Source organism: Drosophila subpulchrella, chromosome 3R, assembly GCF_014743375.2.
Source record: "Drosophila subpulchrella strain 33 F10 #4 breed RU33 chromosome 3R, RU_Dsub_v1.1 Primary Assembly, whole genome shotgun sequence".
Lineage (NCBI taxonomy): Eukaryota > Metazoa > Arthropoda > Insecta > Diptera > Drosophilidae > Drosophila > Drosophila subpulchrella.
Window position 1 is genome coordinate 1,365,674 of NC_050609.1, and position 18,370 is coordinate 1,384,043.

General features: G+C 39.2%; 1 protein-coding gene across 4 annotated transcripts in view; it reads right to left on the reverse strand.

Annotated features, from left to right (window-relative positions):
* LOC119562407 (homeobox protein homothorax) overlaps positions 1-18,370 on the reverse strand; it is a 140,083-nt gene that overhangs the window by 67,849 nt on the left and 53,864 nt on the right. For 3 of the 4 annotated variants that reach the window (XM_037875606.1, XM_037875604.1, XM_037875607.1), the window contains 2 exons: positions 17,533-17,583; positions 11,935-12,120 (listed from right to left, as the gene is read on the reverse strand). In XM_037875606.1, coding sequence (XP_037731534.1) covers positions 11,935-12,120; positions 17,533-17,583 — 237 coding nt within the window. Of the gene's footprint in view, positions 1-8,178; positions 10,053-11,934; positions 12,121-17,532; positions 17,584-18,370 lie in introns of those variants that run through there. The other variant, XM_037875612.1, reaches the window with a different exon arrangement.

Consider the following 18,370-nt stretch of genomic DNA (forward strand, 5'->3'; position numbering starts at 1 on the left):
TTTCACTTTTTGCTGCACCCCTCTCTGATGATTTTTGAATTGATTTGTGTTGTTAAATATTAAATTCTTATAAGTCATTTGCACTCGGTGCCTGGGTCTTCTGGGGGCCCGGAGCTCTCGGTTCTTTGGGAGCTTTGTGTGGCTCCAAAATGACAGACAAGACGGTCCAGTCGCGGTCCCAGTCCCCCTTTCAACTCCCCGTATCCCCCTCAATATGCCCACATATATCATTTACACTCGGCCAACTCGGCGGCCAGCGAGCTGGCAATTGGAAACGGAATCGAATTCGAATCCAAGAGCCACGGACCCGACTCAGTCAGACATTCAGTCAGTTCACAGCGGTCGGTCGGCCAAAAATGGCAACGGGGCAGCATCTCAGTTATATACGTATATCTACGTATGATTCCCCCCCATTCCGATTTTTATTTCTTGGTTTTGTTTTTTTGGTTATTTGGTTGGGAGGGGCCGCTAGGTGGGGAGCCTGCTGGCTCAAACAGAAATTATATTTCCAAGGTGTTCTCCTGCACATTGCTGGGTGCCTTAATTTTCTCGTATTTTTGTAATTTTAATTAACATTGCTGGAGCGCTTAAAGATTGCAATTCGATTTTGACACAGTCGGAGCGTTAAATACAGTCATGCTTCGTTATGACGAACGTTAATGGGACTTTGATATACTCATTAAGATTTATTTCACAATTTTTTTTATGTTTGAAAATTAATTACTCCAATTAATTTTGTATAAATGATTAAATTAACAGGTTTTTGCAAAGAAATTGTGTGAGATATATTTTTCAATTGTAATATCTAAAAGATATGTTTTTTTTAGCATTTCTAATTTAAGGAAGCAGAACTGTCTATGACTCTCTGATTTCATATGTACGAAACTGCAGTTTTATTGCCATTTCATGGCATTTTATTAATATTTGCCGAACCGCGGAGACAGACTTTCTTTGGCCTGGGGAAGGAGGAGTTTTGGGGCAGTGGGCCTCGAAAAAAACATTCAATAAACACTCACGCAGTGCACAAAATGGACTTTAAACAAGTGCCACATGAAGTCTGGAAATTTATATGGGGAGCTTTAAGTAAGTCTCCAGCTGCTGTTGTTGCTGTTGTTGCTGTTGCTGCTGCTGGCTGTTTCTTTCTTCTGCAGCTGCCTCCTTCTTTCTTCTGCAGCCTGAATCTTTCTTCTGGTTCCTCGGCAGCTCGTTTCGGTTGCATTCATTACAAGCGAGCCAAAGGTTAACATGCAACGAACGAACGAACGGCAAGCTGCAATACAGCAACAGCAACATCAGCAACAGCAACAGCTACAACAGCAACAGCAACATCGGCAACACACCAGCAACAACTGCTAAAAAGCTTAAATTTCACAACACGCTTCGGAAGACAGACAGACAAACAAACACACAGCATCAACGTTCCTCGTCGTCGTCTCTCAACTTTTGCGTTTGAGCATTTAAGTGCCAATTAATAACAATTTTTATGAACCGAAGAAATAGTTGACAACACGGCATGGCTTCTCCTCTCGTCTCGACTCGCCTCGTCTCGTTTCGTCGCTGCGATGAGCGTTGCATGCAACAAGCAACATGCAACATGCAGCCAGCCAAACCTCATTTGAAAACACATAATATTGTACACTTTATGAACAATTATTATATAAGTTTTATTAGCTGCGCGTCCGCAGGAGATGAAGAAGGAAGCAGAACCCCGCTAGAGTCTTTAATTAATTTGTGATTTTTCTGCATCCCAAGAAGTTGAAGTTGCAGACGAGACTTATAAGCTGCATTAACTCTTAGAGGTACAGCAACAACATCTAGCTGCCAGCAATATGAGTGGCAATTCTAGCTGATTTTACAGGAAAAATGGCTTAGGCTATATCATTAATAATAAACAGGATTAATAACAGCAATATCTAGAATGTTAACTGAAGAGTTTTTTTTAAGTGATGTTAAGAGTTGAATATGATAGCAAGAATAGTATCTATATGACACTTTCCTATGCTTTGACTGATCAGATTTAATTAAAAAGTCATAGTAACTATTTTTAGATCCTTAAAAATACGTTTCAATACATAAATAAAATAATATCATATTATAAATAAATGTAATATATTTAGTAGTAACTAAAACTGCAACTGCAAGTCCGTAAATATCTCCCTTACAATGCTTTCACACCAAAGAACCCTCAAGTAACTAATTAAAATACAAAAAAAATAAGCATAAAATCAGCCATTACCAGCAGGAATGGGAACAGAAAACCCACCCGACTTGGCCATTGCATTAGAGGCCATTTATGCCGGCTTATTGACGTGGTCCCAAAGTCCGCGCCAAGGAAACCCAATAAGCATACCGGCTGACTTTGAAACATTTGGCGACATTAATATGATTTAATGCGTTAATTAGCGCCTGGCAAACAGTAGTAGTAGCAGCAACACATTTTGCCGAGGGTGCGAAAAGCAGCAACTTGAGAGCATCTGACGCAAAGTGTTGCTCCCGGAAAAGTATGCTATGCCCTGTTTTCAGAGCAGAGTATTCCCCAAATCCCCGAAGCGGATTAGCAAAAGCACAGGCATCCCAAGAAAAGAAGGAAAAGCCGGGGGAAAAGCGGGAAAAGCTGGTGTCTGACTGGTAAAGCCCGTGTGCATTGCGTAATTGACGTCAATTTTGTTTTCGCACCGCGCATACCAAGCAAAAGCAACAGCCCACAATACAAAAAAAAAAAGAGGGCTTTGAGTGGGTGGTTTTTTCCTTCCCAGGCCGCCCCGGGGAAATCCAATACCCGACCGAGAAAATAATTTGCCAAAATATAGAAATTGTGTCGCCGTGCAGAAATATGCAGAGATATTGAAAACTTGAGGCCGGGCCAATAAACAGGAGCTACGACAATTTCCATTCGGGGGTGGTATGATGGGTGGTGGCATCATATTTCATTTATTAGCAAAGAGCGTGGCTGGCATTTTTATTTATGCCTCCATAATGCCGGGCATATGTGGCCCAAATGGGAATTGCCTTGGCGGATAAGCAGCCAGCACTCAGAGAACTCGGTGAAATGCAGAGAAAAAGTGTACAGAGAGTTGGAGAAACGGGGAGAGAATTCTCAGGTCCTGAGTGCCCTTGGCAAGTAAAAGTAGCTTAGAGATTTATGCGGCATTTGTTCCATTGAATTTTCTGTTAAGCTGCACTTAGCAGCTCTCCAAACTTTTTGGTTAATTAAAAGTTGAAGCGAAGAAATTGCACGAGCTGTACAAAGAGTGTTTTTACTTAGAAGGTAAACTCAGAGTGGGCATTACTTTAAAAGGGGAAAGCTCTAAAAATATTATATACGTTATTATTAAACAGACTCCTTCGATAAAAAAAAACCTAAAATTAGGCCAAAGGAGTTGGGTTCCCTGGCACGTGCTCTATTAAATATGCAATAAATTATTTTTGACTAGTTTCTTCCTACCCCTTGGCTACTGCGGAATTTGCTAAGCTGCCTGCAAATTATAGAAAATCCCCCCTAAAGACGCCGAGATGTGTGGGGATAAAGAAAAAGCCAATGTAAGCAATAAGCAGGAACACCATTATCTAATGCTCGGCGCGCCATTCAGGCATAAAGCCCATTGTCCCCCAACTCCCAAGGATTTCCTCGTGGAAAACTTCTTTTGGGCCCCCTGAAAATAGTGCGCAGGAAATAAAGCACAAAAAGGCAATAAAAATTGCTGGCCCCCACAAAAATAACTTCTGACTATTTTGTAGATGCTGGCCGCACAGCTTCCGGACCAATAGAAATGCCAGCAGGACAACAAAAGGCCTAAAGAGAGAGGGCGGCCCTTTCGAAATAAGCCAAAATCCAAGACTGGGCCTAATGGCCAATGCAAACAGACAGATAGACAGATAGACGGGGAAAATACAGATAGAAATGGAGACGTCGCCAGCAGCGGGTTTAAGTGCAAGTGATTTATGTCCTCCGAGATGTGGGCGAAAGAAAAAATCACTGGACTGAATCAGAGCCAAAAATTAGCCAAAAAGAGCCTGACCAAAGCCGGAGCCAAATTGCAATTTGTGGTCCAAAAATCAATCAAAAGTTCAATGGCAAAAATAAATGGAAGATAAGTGCATCAAGTGTGCAAGATCAACACGGATAAAAAATATTTTTATAGATTATAATAGAAATATCCATTCATGTAAATTACAAATAGTAACCAAATAATATTCTACTAATTGATATTCGACAATTGTTAACTTGACATTGGGAAAGTTAAAATATATTATTTCCACAAAAACTATTACATTTTATTGTCAGCTTCAAGATCTAAAATCATTTCTCGAAACCCCAAACATTTCTTCCTGCGTACAAAGCAAATGCTTAAGGACTTAAAGCAAAGGGTTAAAGTTAAAAGGCTCGAGCTAAATTCAATTAGCAGCGGTCAGTTGTGCCCTTTTTGATATTTGAATCATAGGAAATAGATGCCTTTCAAGCGGGATTCAATTACATTTAACAAGTGGTCAATACGGGCTAAGCGGACTTAAGGGCCCCCGTTTTTATATTTTCTCTGTGGTCAGTTGCGTGTTGGTAATTGAAAAGCACTCAAACGGGGGGTCAAAAGGGATCAGCGGAGCGATGAGGGGGTGATCCGATGATAGGATCAACTGCTGACTAATCGAGTTTAAAACAAGCGTAAATTGTCCTGGCCTTTCCTTTTGATATTCGAGCGGACTTCAGTGGCGTTATTTGCGGTGCCAAGTGCAGCGAATACGCTGGGTAATTAATGGTAATTGTTCAGAGCTGAGCTGAGCTCCCACATAGGGCTTCCCTCAGGTGAACATGGGTAAAACAAAAAAAAAGTTAACAAAAATAAAAAAAAAACCCTGGTAGAGGTGCTGCATTTGCCTAATGACACAAAAGTAAACCGTCCAGCGGGCTTTGTATAATTTCCACCGCCTTTTCGTTAAGCTCTTAAACCGATTTGCAGCTTAGTTGAATGGCCAAGAGATAGAGGAGCAGCAGTGCAAAAATATTTCGCAAAGCCAAAAACGCAAAAAATGAAACCGAAACTGTGTTCATTGGAAAAAATGTTTCAGTCCAAGACAAAGACTGAGTTGCCGGCTTGTCTTGTGGCATTTTTACGGCATAAATTTCCATTGAATTGATACTTTTTGGCCGGCACTCCCCCGCTCGTCTCCCTTAATCATGGCAAAGGCTTCAGGAGTTCAATAAAAAAAAGGGTTGACACAATCAGGTAGAGTATTTCCTCCTGTCGGCCGCCGCCCTTTGAAGGCAACACTTGAGCAGCGAAAATTCATTAAGATTTCAAAAATGTTTTTTTGTCCAGCTTCTACGATTTCCTGGAAATGAGCAAAACAGTTAAAATGGTAAGATATTCTATAAAATGTTTACGACTAGAAATTAACATTGTGGCCAAAAGTTTTCATTAGTTTTTAGTTTTTTTTTTCAGATAGTCATAAAATTGGAGAGCCGTCAGTTTGGCATGTCTTTTCACGCCCTGCGAAAATCTTCGGTGACCCAAAAGGTATCGCATTCAACGCTTTCAGATCGTGCAATTCCCCTGACAAAACCAAATTCTGATCAAAAAATTTGCTGTCAAAAACTAACAAAAAAACAGGAAAAAAGAAGGAGAACATCAGATCAGCCGCAGACAAAATCTTGTGGCAACTGCATTGAAACATTAGCAGTGATGACATTTTTGCGGTCACCCCTTGTCCACCCCCCAAAAAACTGTCTGTGGATTGTCTGCTTTTGTAGCTTTTGTTGCAGAAATTCCTGCCAACGCGACACTTCATACATAATAACAAAAGATCGACGGATCACAAGGGCAAAATCGTCAAGCACGCATGACTTTTGGGTTTCGCCAAATACCCTGTAATTTGAGGGTATGATCGCACATTAATTTTAAAAAAAACTCCTTAAAATGTTATATTCAAAAGTTATAATGTGATTATTATTTCCCTTACTTGTGATAATGAACTCATTTAAAAATCTTCCTTCAAAAATTAATTCGAGGGTATTTAATCCGCCTTCCCTCAAGAAAAACGATCAAGCTTTCTTGTTTTTTGTTTTTTGGGCATTTGTAGGGCTTTTGTGGCCTGTTGGTTTATTAATTGTAGCCTTGGACTTGGCGATGGTCCGTCTTTGTTTCACAAATGAATGCACAAATTTCGGGACAAGTCTGCTCTGCGGTTTCGTTTGTGCCACAAAACGCAGACAGTATGACGACGCCGAAAGCCGCAAACCCAATAAAAAACCAAAAACAAACAAAAAACACACACATAAAAGTAAATTATAAGAAAGAAATCCTTTTTGGCTAACTCGTATTTCGGCCCAAAAGACTTGAGGTGAGAGTGCGGCTAATGAGCCAAAGCCAAAGCCCCAAAGTCTTGGATCCTTTGATATGTTTTTCTCTTACTTTTTCATCTCGGTTTTTTTTTGTTTTGGTTGGGTCTTCGATTTCAAAACCAGTTGGAGAGTTTTGGAAAGGGAATGGATTGACTTAATGCCTCTAAAATTATAGGTTACTTTGCGCGCTGCTTGGAAAATTGTGTGCGTTTGTTTTGGGGCGTTGCTCGAGAAATTAATGCAAGAAAAAATCAAGCCACACGAAAGAGCATTTTCTTCGGTGGAAATGCCTTGGAATTGGTTTGACTTTGAAGAGCCCAGAAACACGCCCCGGGCAATCACGCAAAATGCCAAATTACATGTAGCCACCATTAAGCGAACGAACTCATCTAACACGCACCCAAAAAAGCGAAAAATAAACCCGCTCGGGGATAAGAAAAAAAAAAGAGTCATTTAAGGTGTTTTACACACGTTCCTTCCTCTCGAAGCAGCTGGCCGATACGATCGGGTTCACTGCTCGAATTTCAGAGATCTGGCGCACTTATCCAGTGATCCCTGCCAGCACCCCCAATTTTCTGGATCGAAAACCTCCCTCTGCACTTTAAGCGGCTTACACGTGCCGCCGGTTTTTGTCTTTCGACTGGAATTTGAACTGCAACTGGGGTAATACGAGCCGAACTCCTCTCAATTTACACACGCTGTTAATGGGACAGGAGCCAGAAATATGTCCAGTTTCCAGTTCCTGAACAGGGTAAAAATATCAGACCAAATGGTCAGCAATTCATAGAATATATATCTTAATAATATAATATAACTAATAGTTTTGGTTTTTTAATCATCGACTTTAAGTTGTTTCAAAAGATATAAAAATTGTGATGACAATAGATATTTCATATATGATCCCTAGTCAGCGTTGAAAGTCACAAAAATCTGTAGTATTTATAAGAAGTTCCAAGATCAATCCAAGCAATTCAGTAAGACTCTCTTGAGGTCATTTCATAAATCGAAAATTCAGTTCCGATTTTTCTGAAAACCTAAAGAAAAGCATTCCCTGCTTATAAAGATCTCGGGTTTTAATGCGATGTTTCCAAGCGCGGCTGAAATGTAGAAAAGGTCCCTAAGCGATACATATAAGTCCATAGCGAGTTATCGGCATTCAACTGAAGATCAGCAAAATGTTGATCTTAAAATTTCAGCTACAAAGAATTAAATAAGTTTGTAATCCATTTAAGTAGTCATCCTTCTTTGGTCATATCGGCTGAATATCCATGGATGATGATCTTCAATCGCTTCTTCTAATATTCCCAGTTCCATTTCGCTCCAAGTCTTAAAATCCAATTTTGCTTATAAACTAAGGTAGTCAGAAAAAAATCATTTTCATTTTGTTTTATACTTTTCAAATATATTTTGGTTTTTTTGTTGTTTTTGTTTCTTCGTTTGTTTCATATATTTATTGGCTAACTCTTTAAACTTTACTCTGTAGTTCTTTTTTGTTTTTACTTAATTCTTCTGGGTTTTTGTTTTTCCTTGTTTTAATTATATTATTAGTATACATATAAATAATTAAAAATATTACATTAAAATGTATTCGTATATCGTATAGAAGTTGCTGGTTGTTTTGTTGTTGGATTTTTATTTTACTTTTCTTTCTTCTCTCAATTTTTGATTGCGTTTTCTCTCCATCATTTCTTATAACATTTACTTTCATTTTACAATTTTGCTAAAAACTAAATAAAATGTTTTATTTGTAAAAACAATAATAATAATAATAATTATTAAAAAATGTATGCTCAAATTATTATTAATTTATTTATTTATTTTATATTTTAAAAATAGTAAAAAGCAAAAAAGCGCCTTCTTTCGATTTTTAAAACATATTACGTATATATTTTGCATCATTTTTTAATTTTAGTGTTTTTATTATTATTTTTACTTGTGTTATATTTTTATAAAATATCACCTAAAGCAATTACGTATTTCAGTTTCAGTATTTTGTGTTTGTATTTTATGTTTATTTTTACAATGCAACAATAAAAAATTTTGCTTCTTTTTTTAATTTTTGTATTTTTTGGTAGCAAAACATTTAATACAAAAATCATTAAAAATAATATTTAACGAAAATGCAAAAAGCTCACACTAAAACCATAGGAAACAAAGTGTATATCTTCGTATATTCTCTCCATTTTTGCAACAGTGTTTTGTTTTTAACTAAAAAGTGGCGAATTATGCTAACAGAAAAATTATTACATAATTACAGCAATTTTTCAATTTAATTTTAGTTTCTTACATACAAATTTTTTTTTAGTTTTTCTGGGTTTGAGACAAAGTACAACAACTATTTTAATTTTTTTGTTTGCAAATTTTATTTTTTATAATTTTGCAAGAAAGTTTTTGTTTTGTAGTTTTGAAAAAATAGTACAAAAGCTTTTCACATTGTTGTTGTTTTTAGTTAGTTGGCTATAATAAACCGCTGGGAATCGGTTCGACTATAGTCTAAGTATACAAATGACTGCCCATATAGCTGAAGAACTGCGATCGCAGCTCGATTTAAGTACATTTTTTGTAGTTTTGTTGGTTTTAGTAGGTCTACAACTCAAAATAGTAGTAGAAATTAGCAGTAGAAAGTGTTTTGTTGGTTGGTTTTGGTAGCTAGAAGAAGGGTTTGCTGCTAACGTTTTCCCGTATCTTTGAGTTTCGATTGCAAGTTTAGTTTACGCCTAGCATACAACTCCTAAGTTGGGGATTTTCTTTTGGGACTTTTGGGGGCCTGACTAAGAACTATATAACGTACGCTATAGTATACAATTGGGGGAGGGGAGCGAGGGGTCTCTAAGTTTCTCGACTGCTCTCTAATTCAATTAAATTACATTAGCTTTCTCTCCGTTTTATATTTATTTAATAATAATAGTATCGCGTAGTTTTCGATTTGCTTTAGTAAATGCTTAAAGTTTGTTTAGTTTGTTTTAGTATTGTTGCTGTTGAATTACGTATATCATTGTTCTTGAAAGTTTATCGGCTCATTTAAAATGTCGTTCGTATAGGCGCATTGCAATCCTCAATTAATTAAATTAACTTTAAGTTTTTTTTTTGTTTCGTTTTTGTTTTTATTCAATAAACCATAAAGTTTTATTCGTATACTTTGCATTTGAACTCAGGTTGGGGTTTCTTTTCTGGTATCTCTTTTTACGTATATGCGTTGCATGATGAGAGTTGAACAAAAAAGATCAACGAAAATATATTTATATTTTCATCTAGTTTTTTTTCTTTCTTATTATTTGGCAAGTTCTCTCCGGTGTTGTAAAACACGCGAAGGGAAAAAGGACGTTTTGTTTTTGAAAAATCGTATACACGTTTGCTAAAGTGAAGAATTCCCGAAAACATAGAGAAAAACAAAAAAAAATATTGAAAACTAAGCATAGAAAATATGTTTAGAAGTTTCTAGGAATTAACTATACTCTTAGCGTTTGTTTCTCTCTCTTTCTTCACTTGCGAGTGAATTTCTTTAAGCGCAGCCTAGACTTGATTTTAATTACAAACTACATGGCTAAGCGTTATCTCTATGTTAGATAGATTTTTTCAGTATATTTATAGAGAACTGTTTGGGGGAGGGGGTCTCGAAGGGATTAAAAGTCGGGCGGGACTAGAAGTCCGCCTCGTGTTTGATGCGATAGCTGGCATAGGTCTCCTCCAGCGGTGAAAAGTCTTGGGTGCTGGGCTGTGATCATTTTCCAAGTAATTGGCACAGATTTACGTAAGAATTTTCGTAATATAGATAGAGAGAGATTTTAGAAATGTTGGGGTATAAAACTCTGTGTCTGTGTCTGGTGTTTTGTTATCTGTTTCTGTAATTATTTTCTTCTTTTTTTTTGGCTATGTCAGTGTCTGCATGTCGTGCTGCTGTTATTGTTCAGAGAGGAGGGACGGGGGATGTCAAGTATTTACAAGTTTACAAACTCAAAAACCGATAAGCGAACTTATCGATCCCACTGTCTAACTGACTGTACCCGATGGAATCAGGGCAGAAAAGTCAGGCCAGCTCTCGTATATCATATCATATCAGTATACATATATAATATATGCGTATTTGTGGGTATTTATATATAGTTTCTATATAGAACTCTATATAGAGTTATGTGCATATGTAAAATTGTTAAAAATTGGTTAGTTTTGGGGTTAGTAAACTTTCTCATAATATAAGTGTTCATTACTTCAATTCTGGTTGGTTGGTATTTTTTTTTTTTTGGGAGTTCAGTGTGGGTTAAGTAAAGAAAAATAATCAAAAATAGTTGGTTAATGGTGTGTGTGAGTGTTGGGTTTTTTTGTTAATAATAATTAATAATATATTGGCGAGCTATATGGGCCTCTTGCAAAAACGAAGTTCTGGAACATTGTTCATTGTTGTAATTTAGTTCTCAATTACTTTATGCTTTTTCTTATCTGGCTTTTGTTTCTTTAGTTGTTGGTACTTTTTACAAATTAAGCGAAATTGTTTGTTGCTCTAATTATTGTTGCTCAGTTGCTTTTGTTCATTTTGGTTTTGTGTCTGTTTATCTTTATCATTTACAATCTGCTTGAGATATATAAACTGATGTTTGTGTATTTACGTGTTTCTGTTTTGTTTGAGAGGGAGTGAGATGCACTACTGAAAAAGGCACGCGGTTCAGGCAAAAGTGTACTCACTTCGGCACTGGCCACGGCTGTCCTCAGTTTTTTGGAACTTAAATTTATGGCATTTACTGTACTGTACAGAGGAGAGCAAACAAATTCTGGCCGTGGCAGCAATAGCAACATTAATGGGTATCCGTGAGACACGTTCGCAGTTCGTTCGTCGTTCGTGGTTCTAGTCGGTTCGTTGTGTTTTTCGGTTCTGCGGTTCGGATTCGTGGCCGAAGCCGCTGGAAGCTCGTTTGTCGCTGGTTAGTCACTCATGTCGGTTACTGTCCTCGGTTGCTGCTGGCCGCCGCTGTTGCTGCTGCCGTGCTGCAACTGCTGTTGCCGCCGTGTTGCATGTTGCTGCTGCGGATGTTGCTGCTGCTGCTCCGGCTAGGAAATTCCTCTGCTCTCCTTTTTCGCTTGATTCTGTATTTCTGAATTTATTAATATATTTTTTGTGTGTGTGTGTTTGTTTGTTTGTTTTATATTTTTCAGCTTTCTTCGTTTTAATTTTTTTTAGTTTTCTGATTCTGACTAATTTACAATGTGTGTGTGTGGGTGTTTTGTGTGTGTTCATAATGACGTACAACTTCTTCTGCGTTCGGATTTGGATTTGAATTCATCAATATTAATATTATGTTTGTTTCGCACAAAGTGAATTAATTTTACTTAATTTGCTTATACAGTGTGCAGCAACATTCTTTTCTTTACTTTCTTTTTTCTTTTCTTTTTTTTTTTTTGTGGTTATCGCTCGGTTATTCGCTCGATTGGCATTTCGTATTGATTGATCGCAATTATTATTATTGATTCATTTAATCCCAGGGCATTGTGAGCACCCGCTTCGTTTTTGCAAGAAGGTCGTTATCGTACTACGAACATGGGTGCACCACCGCATTGTAGCTCGCCAATATAGGACCATGTGCTCCCGCGAAGGGGGTACTCACAACGTCTGGTGTACTAGCTCCATCGGTGTGCGATGTGGAGTCGGCATTGCTGCGCCCTTCTCCGTTCGCCGATCCCAACTCCGGTGGTTTGGTGGTGTCCCGTTCGTCGATCACTAAATCTATTGGCATTTTACCCTTTAAACACGATATATACCGATGACAGAAGTTATCGCATAATTCGTGCACCTGAGGAGTTGGTAGAAGAGAGAGAGAGAGAAAGAGAAGAGTTCATCAGTTTTGAGTCGTTTCTGGGGCGTTTCGTGGGGTTAATTGGGTGCATTTTGGGGGGGGTTACTCTCTAAAGGGGTGCTATTAGAACATCATACATTGATATTTCTCAGGGGGCTTATAACTTACGGGGGTTTCTTATATATAATCTATGGATATATGTTGTTAAGATAGTTACAAAAACTAAAGTAGAGGATCGATAGATTATTTTTATTTTTGGTTAATTCAATTTTTAAGTATTCAAACATTTTATTTACCATCTTTCGATCGTTTGCTTTGTAAATCCTTGTTAAAATCCAGTGACCCATAAATATTGCATGCTTTACATATCGCTAATATTTATTTTTCACTCATAGCTTATATCTACACTTGAAGCCAGCTTAAACATTGCCATACTAAGCGCCATCGCATTCTTCTTCCAACCAGAAACCTGCTCATCCCGAACCCCATCCACTAACCACCTTGCCCCTGCTGCCGCAAATGGCATGCAAATTGCTTTTGATGCGTTACCTGAAAACTCCAACCTGGACTCCATCGCAGAGACCCAGAGAACCAGACACAGGGACCCATGACCATGATGATGGCACTCAAAAATGGCTGAGGCAGTAGGATGGCAGGGCCTCTCCTAACCAAAGGCCCATAAATATGCATAGAGGTACGAAATAATGCACTGGCCGAAAAGGAAGTGGCCGGCCGAGGCAGGCAGCTTAGCCCCGGGGCACACTTTCAGCCAAATAACCCAGGCCACCAAAGCCAAACCAACCAGGCCAACAAGCAGCAACATGAGACAGCAGCAGCACGTGCAACACTCGCATTAGCAACATGGAGTGAAGATCGCTGGCGTCATCGTCATCGTCATCGTAAGCGGGGGAAAAAGGCCCATGAAGACTTGGCCCAAACAGAATGCGTTTTAAGGCCCTGTTGTTGCCGTGTGCTCGTGTGTGTGTGTGCTTGTGTGATAAAACAAATGCGATAAGGCCCAAAGTGAGTGTGAGTCAGGCATATATGCAAATATGCAGCAACAAAGAGAGGAATGCAGCCGCCGCCACGGCTAAAAAGAAATTAATTGCACTGGGCCATGGCTGGCAGACACAGCAGCAACAACAACAGCAGCAACGCCGGCAACACCAACAGCACAACCAGCAACAACAGGGTGCTCCATTTAACCGGGGCCAGGCATTTAATTTACGAAAAAGTGCGCGTTGCTTATGCAAATTGTTTGTTGTTGCTGCTGTGTTGCTGTTGCTGTTGCTGTTGCTGCTGCTGCTTCTTTTCTTTTCGATTCTTTTTTTTTTTTTTTTGGCCTGCGAAAGCTGCAACAGCCAGGCTATTAACTTGTTGCCCATTGCCCAAACTTGTCAAACTCGTTTGCAGGCTGCTTTCAATGTTATTGTCACCGAAAAAAAAAATATTATACGCAAAAGCCAAAAAACAGAAAAAAGTATAACGATGATAACTGGTTTATGACAGGACAATGTCAAATTTGTCGCCGTCGCTGATAAGCTTCTCCACAGCAGCAGCAACAGCAACATGTTGCCGGTGGAGGAGACTCGGTTTTATGATTGCATTTGTAGCTGTCAAAGTGACCATAACAATATCCATAAAGCGTACAATTAGCACGCCAGCAACATGTTGCCGCTGTGGCTGCGCACATGCAACATGAGAGCGCCCACCAAATTGATATGTTTATGCGATGCTGTTGGTGCTGCTGCAACTTGGGCCCTTCGGAGACTGGCGGACTTTCGATCCGGCTGGCTGATAACTTTTGATTAATTTGTCAGCATTGTATGTGACATTTTCGAATGGCTCATTGCGATATTTATGACTGCCAGTGGCCCCCATGTTGCTGTTGCACATTGCTGTTGCTGTTGCTGTTGCTGTTGCTGTTGCTGTTGCTGTTGCTGTTGCTGTTGCTGTTGCTGTTGCTGTTGCTGTTGCTGTTGCTGTTGCTGTTGCTGTTGCTGTTCCCGTTGCCGTTGCTGTTGCACATTGGGTGGGCCCACGAGCAACAAGGGCGACAGGCGGACATGGACAGCAGCAACAGCAACAGCAGCAACGGCAGCAACAGCAGCAACAGCAGCAACCAGAGGGCGTTGCTTGTAAATTCTGACGCTCATTTGTACATCCTGTTAAGCAAAACTTTTCACAGCAGCAACATTGGCTTTTCCCGCCCGTTAAAACCTCACCCCTTCCCGCGCAGCTTCCTCTGTTCTAATCTCGATGCAAATCGCTCCAATCTGCGCAGTGGTAATTCTCGATTTCCGCTCATAGATAGCTTTAAACTGTACGAGTATTTTCCCCCCTATCTAAAGTCTCGGCACGCAACCTCCAACACACAGAACACACAGTCTGTCTAACAAGTTTACAGAGCTCTCCTCTGACATTTCAAAGCAGTGCAATTAATAGTAATATGGATTGCATAAGTGCCCCATAATAGTCTATCAACTTTGGTCCAGTTTAATGGGATCCTTAAACTTTATGTTCATAAACGGAATCTCTTTATCTAGACATTTAAAAAAAAGAATATTTACTTAGTTTTAACTAGAATACAATTTTTTATAAATTCCCTGACATACCTATTTTTTCTTTAAACAGAAAAACAGAATCATCAGTTGTCTTTTTTGGCATCCCTCAGCTTGCATCATCGGCTAAACCAAAAGTCTACAGCTGTCGCTGGCGTTGTTGCTGGTGTTTTTTAGCGAGAGATCCCGAAGCGATCTTGGCCAAGCCATCAAAAACAAGGCCCCCAAATCGTTGGTGGTGTTTCTGTTTCTGTTTCTGTAGTTGTTGTGCCCCCATGCCGGCATTAACCCAACCGATTCCGATTCCGATTCCCCGATTCGATATACCCATATACCATATACCCCCTGCCGGCCGAGAAGCGTGTGCAACTGACCCAACGTGTTGTGTCTCCGGCTCTGTCTGTTTGTCCCACTGTCCATCAGTCGGTCTGTCCCACTGTCTGTTTGTCAATTGCAATGCCTGCCTGCCTGTTTGATTTTTTTTCTCCCCTTATATTTTTTTTTTATTTTTTGCATGTGACTCTGTGACGAGAATTGTCCGTGTGCTGGGGAGCTAAAATGCTGGAGACTATGGAGACTGGGGCCCCAAAGCCTGGAGCTTCGAGACTGAGAAACTGAGACTGCCAAACCAGTTTTTGACAGACACAAGTCTTGAAAACGTCTTTTTAACTGATTCTGTTCGCTGTTGTTGTTTTAAGCAGCGGCAACAAATATGCACAGATACAGATATACATTTACTCGCTCCCATATAGATGTTTTTTTCTGTTTTTTTTTTTTTTTTTTTTTTTTGCAAGTCAACCCGCACATTTTATTTAAGTATATTTTGTATTTCTCTGTAGTTTTTTGTTCTTTGCATTTATATATTTATTTTATACACCAAAAATCGACCGCTGCATTTTGTTGGCTGCATATAAATGAATGTGCTTTTTATGCTTTATTTTTTTTTTTTTTTCGATTTAGGGTTTTGTGTTTTTGTTGTACAAGTTGCTACAGTTCTTTGTTGGTTTCGTGTGTGTCGCAAGCTGTGTGAGTGACAAATGACAAAACAAAAACCTGTCGTGGTCTCCGCCGCTGCTGTGATGTTGATAAAGATCTTGACTGTTTTATTTTTTTTTTTACTCTTTTCTGGCTTTCTATACAGGGTGCAACAAATTGCAGCTGGCCAACTGACTGACTAACTTGGCTTACTGCACTAGTTTTGTGCTTTTGTTTGCCTTGCGAACTTAGAAAGCGTTTGGTGATTAACCACACTAATTGCACCTTGATTGACTCTTCTTCGTTCGATTCCTTTTCACTGTCATTAGCCTATATCGAAGGTCCATACTCTCCGTATAAAAAGAAACTGCATTCCACAGCAAATGACTGTGTAAAGGTCTACTATAGGGCTTTATCTATGGCTATGCTGCACATGTTATTCAGTTAAGATTTTACTAAAACCCTTTTTATATATGGTATCTAAGTATCTTGTATCTACTACTCTACTATAAATTCCCCAAGCGTTTTGTCTTGTTCTGCTTATTTCTTTTCGGTTCGTGTAGAATGCTTTGCATAATTTCTTACTTAAGACTTAATTGAAAAAAAGAGTGTAGAGCGACTTTCGGACGGGACGGGTTTTCTGGCCGGCTTAGCCTCTCAGCCTCAGAGACTTAAACTCCGGCTCTGGGTTTGGGTTTGAGTTTGGGTTTGAGTTTCGGTTTCAGTTTCGGTTTCGGTTTAGGTTCGCTCCACGCTTCGTTGCGCATTTGCCTAATTAATTTTCTCAGCACAGCAGCAACAAAAAAAATATAAAAAGGGGGGGGTAGCCGGCATTAATTACGACCACGTTTGAGGAACAACTTCCATTAAGTCACAGGGACTGAGAGACACGCACCCGAAGCCGCTTGCATATTATTTGAAATTAAAACAAATTAGGCAACCTGTAATTTTTCCATTTAGACAATAAAGTGTCTAATAATCAAGTAGGTGTTGTAGAGAACCCTCTCAGCATTAAACCTCCCCCTGCCCCGTTTTAGTTGGGGAAAATAATTTATGTGGCTGCGCGTTATCTAGGAATTATGTTAGAAAATCGAGAGGGGAAGTTCTGCAGTCATCACACCTCATGTATCAACAACAAAAGAGAAGCCGAAACCCTCAATGCATTCCATTGTTTTCGAAAATATTTTCCTTTTTATTTTATCTTACGCATGAAACTGTAACCAACTACAAAAAAAAAACACCTGCCGCTGGCCAAATATTTGTGGTCTAAGCCACATCCTGTTTCCCCTCTCCCCTTTAAACAAATATTTCACTTTGATTGGCAATTAATTCCATTTTTTGTGTATTTCTCCTTTAATTTAGACATTTTGCAAGTGTATTAGACCAATTGCAGATATATATATAAAAAAAAATATATGTGACCGCCTGCTGTGGGACTCTATGTCCCCGCCATGCCCCTTTTCACCCCGTTTTTGCAACATGGCTCAATAAAATGTCAACACAAATGTTGGTAATTGAAATGCGCGCCCGTTGGCAACTATTTGCCTGCTTTTTTCGCCCCGGCGATTTGGGCCCGGTTTTATTTATGGGCCTGCTGGCTGGAGACTGTGTTTTTGGGTCCTGGGTTCCTGGTTAAACATTTTGGGTGGTCTTTTTGGGGCGTTGATAAATGATTGCCGACGACGGCAACGGCGACTTAGCCTGGCCTGGCACTCTGGCTTTTTCAGTTAATTGCAATGACTAAACAAATGCTGCTTTTTCTGCTTTGATGAGGTTGCACAAATGCTGATTTGATATTAAAGCTATGGCAATGTTTAAGCTGACTTAAATGGTATAGTAAGATTAGGGAGATTTCTATAAAGGCGTTACTTACTTTTTCTAATTCTAAAAGGTGAAACCGAAGTACTTGTATTGCTTGCACCATCTGTAAGAAAAGGAAAATAAAAACAACGTTAGTAAGGGAATTTACACTCATTTAATATATCTAGTGTGGCCAAACTGCGAAAAAAAAGAAGAAAATAAATGTTTAATTCAAACTATTTAAAAGGATTGTGATCAAGATTAAATTACCAATCGTAATAAACATTTTCAACATTTTTATTGATCAAACAAAACACTCACTCTTGCACACTCATAAACACACATGCATAAACATTTTCGCTGGTGTGACCAGACCGCTAATTAAAACATCACTTTGACATTTGACATTTTTACGATGCTGCTAACTGCTGCTGTGTGGCCTGTTTGGTTTTGGTTATTGTTGCAGCTACCGCCAGGAATTCCATTTTAACCCAAGACATGCCATAAACATTTTTATAGCAAGGGGTTTCTTTTTATTTCTGCCTCTTCCTTTAAGTGAGTGTTACTAAATGCACTTTTAAATGTTCAAACACGATAGCGGATAAAGGGGGCGGAGTGCACGCGGGGGGAGTGGCGACCACAGAGTGGCATGCCAAAATGATTTATGGCCAAAGTACGCAGACGCGAGCGGGCCAAAAGATAGACACACACGGCCATGGCCAAGACGATCTATGTATGAGGGATATGCAGTTCGGAGTGGGAGGGCAGAAACTCGGGGGTTTTTCAGTGATTTTGTACTACAACTAATAAACTAATCTGCAAGTGCATAAAATTAGGGCCACCAGAGGAAACTCCGCCGTGAGTGAGTGGGTAAGTGAGTGACACATTTACGACTGCCGGCAATTAAAATT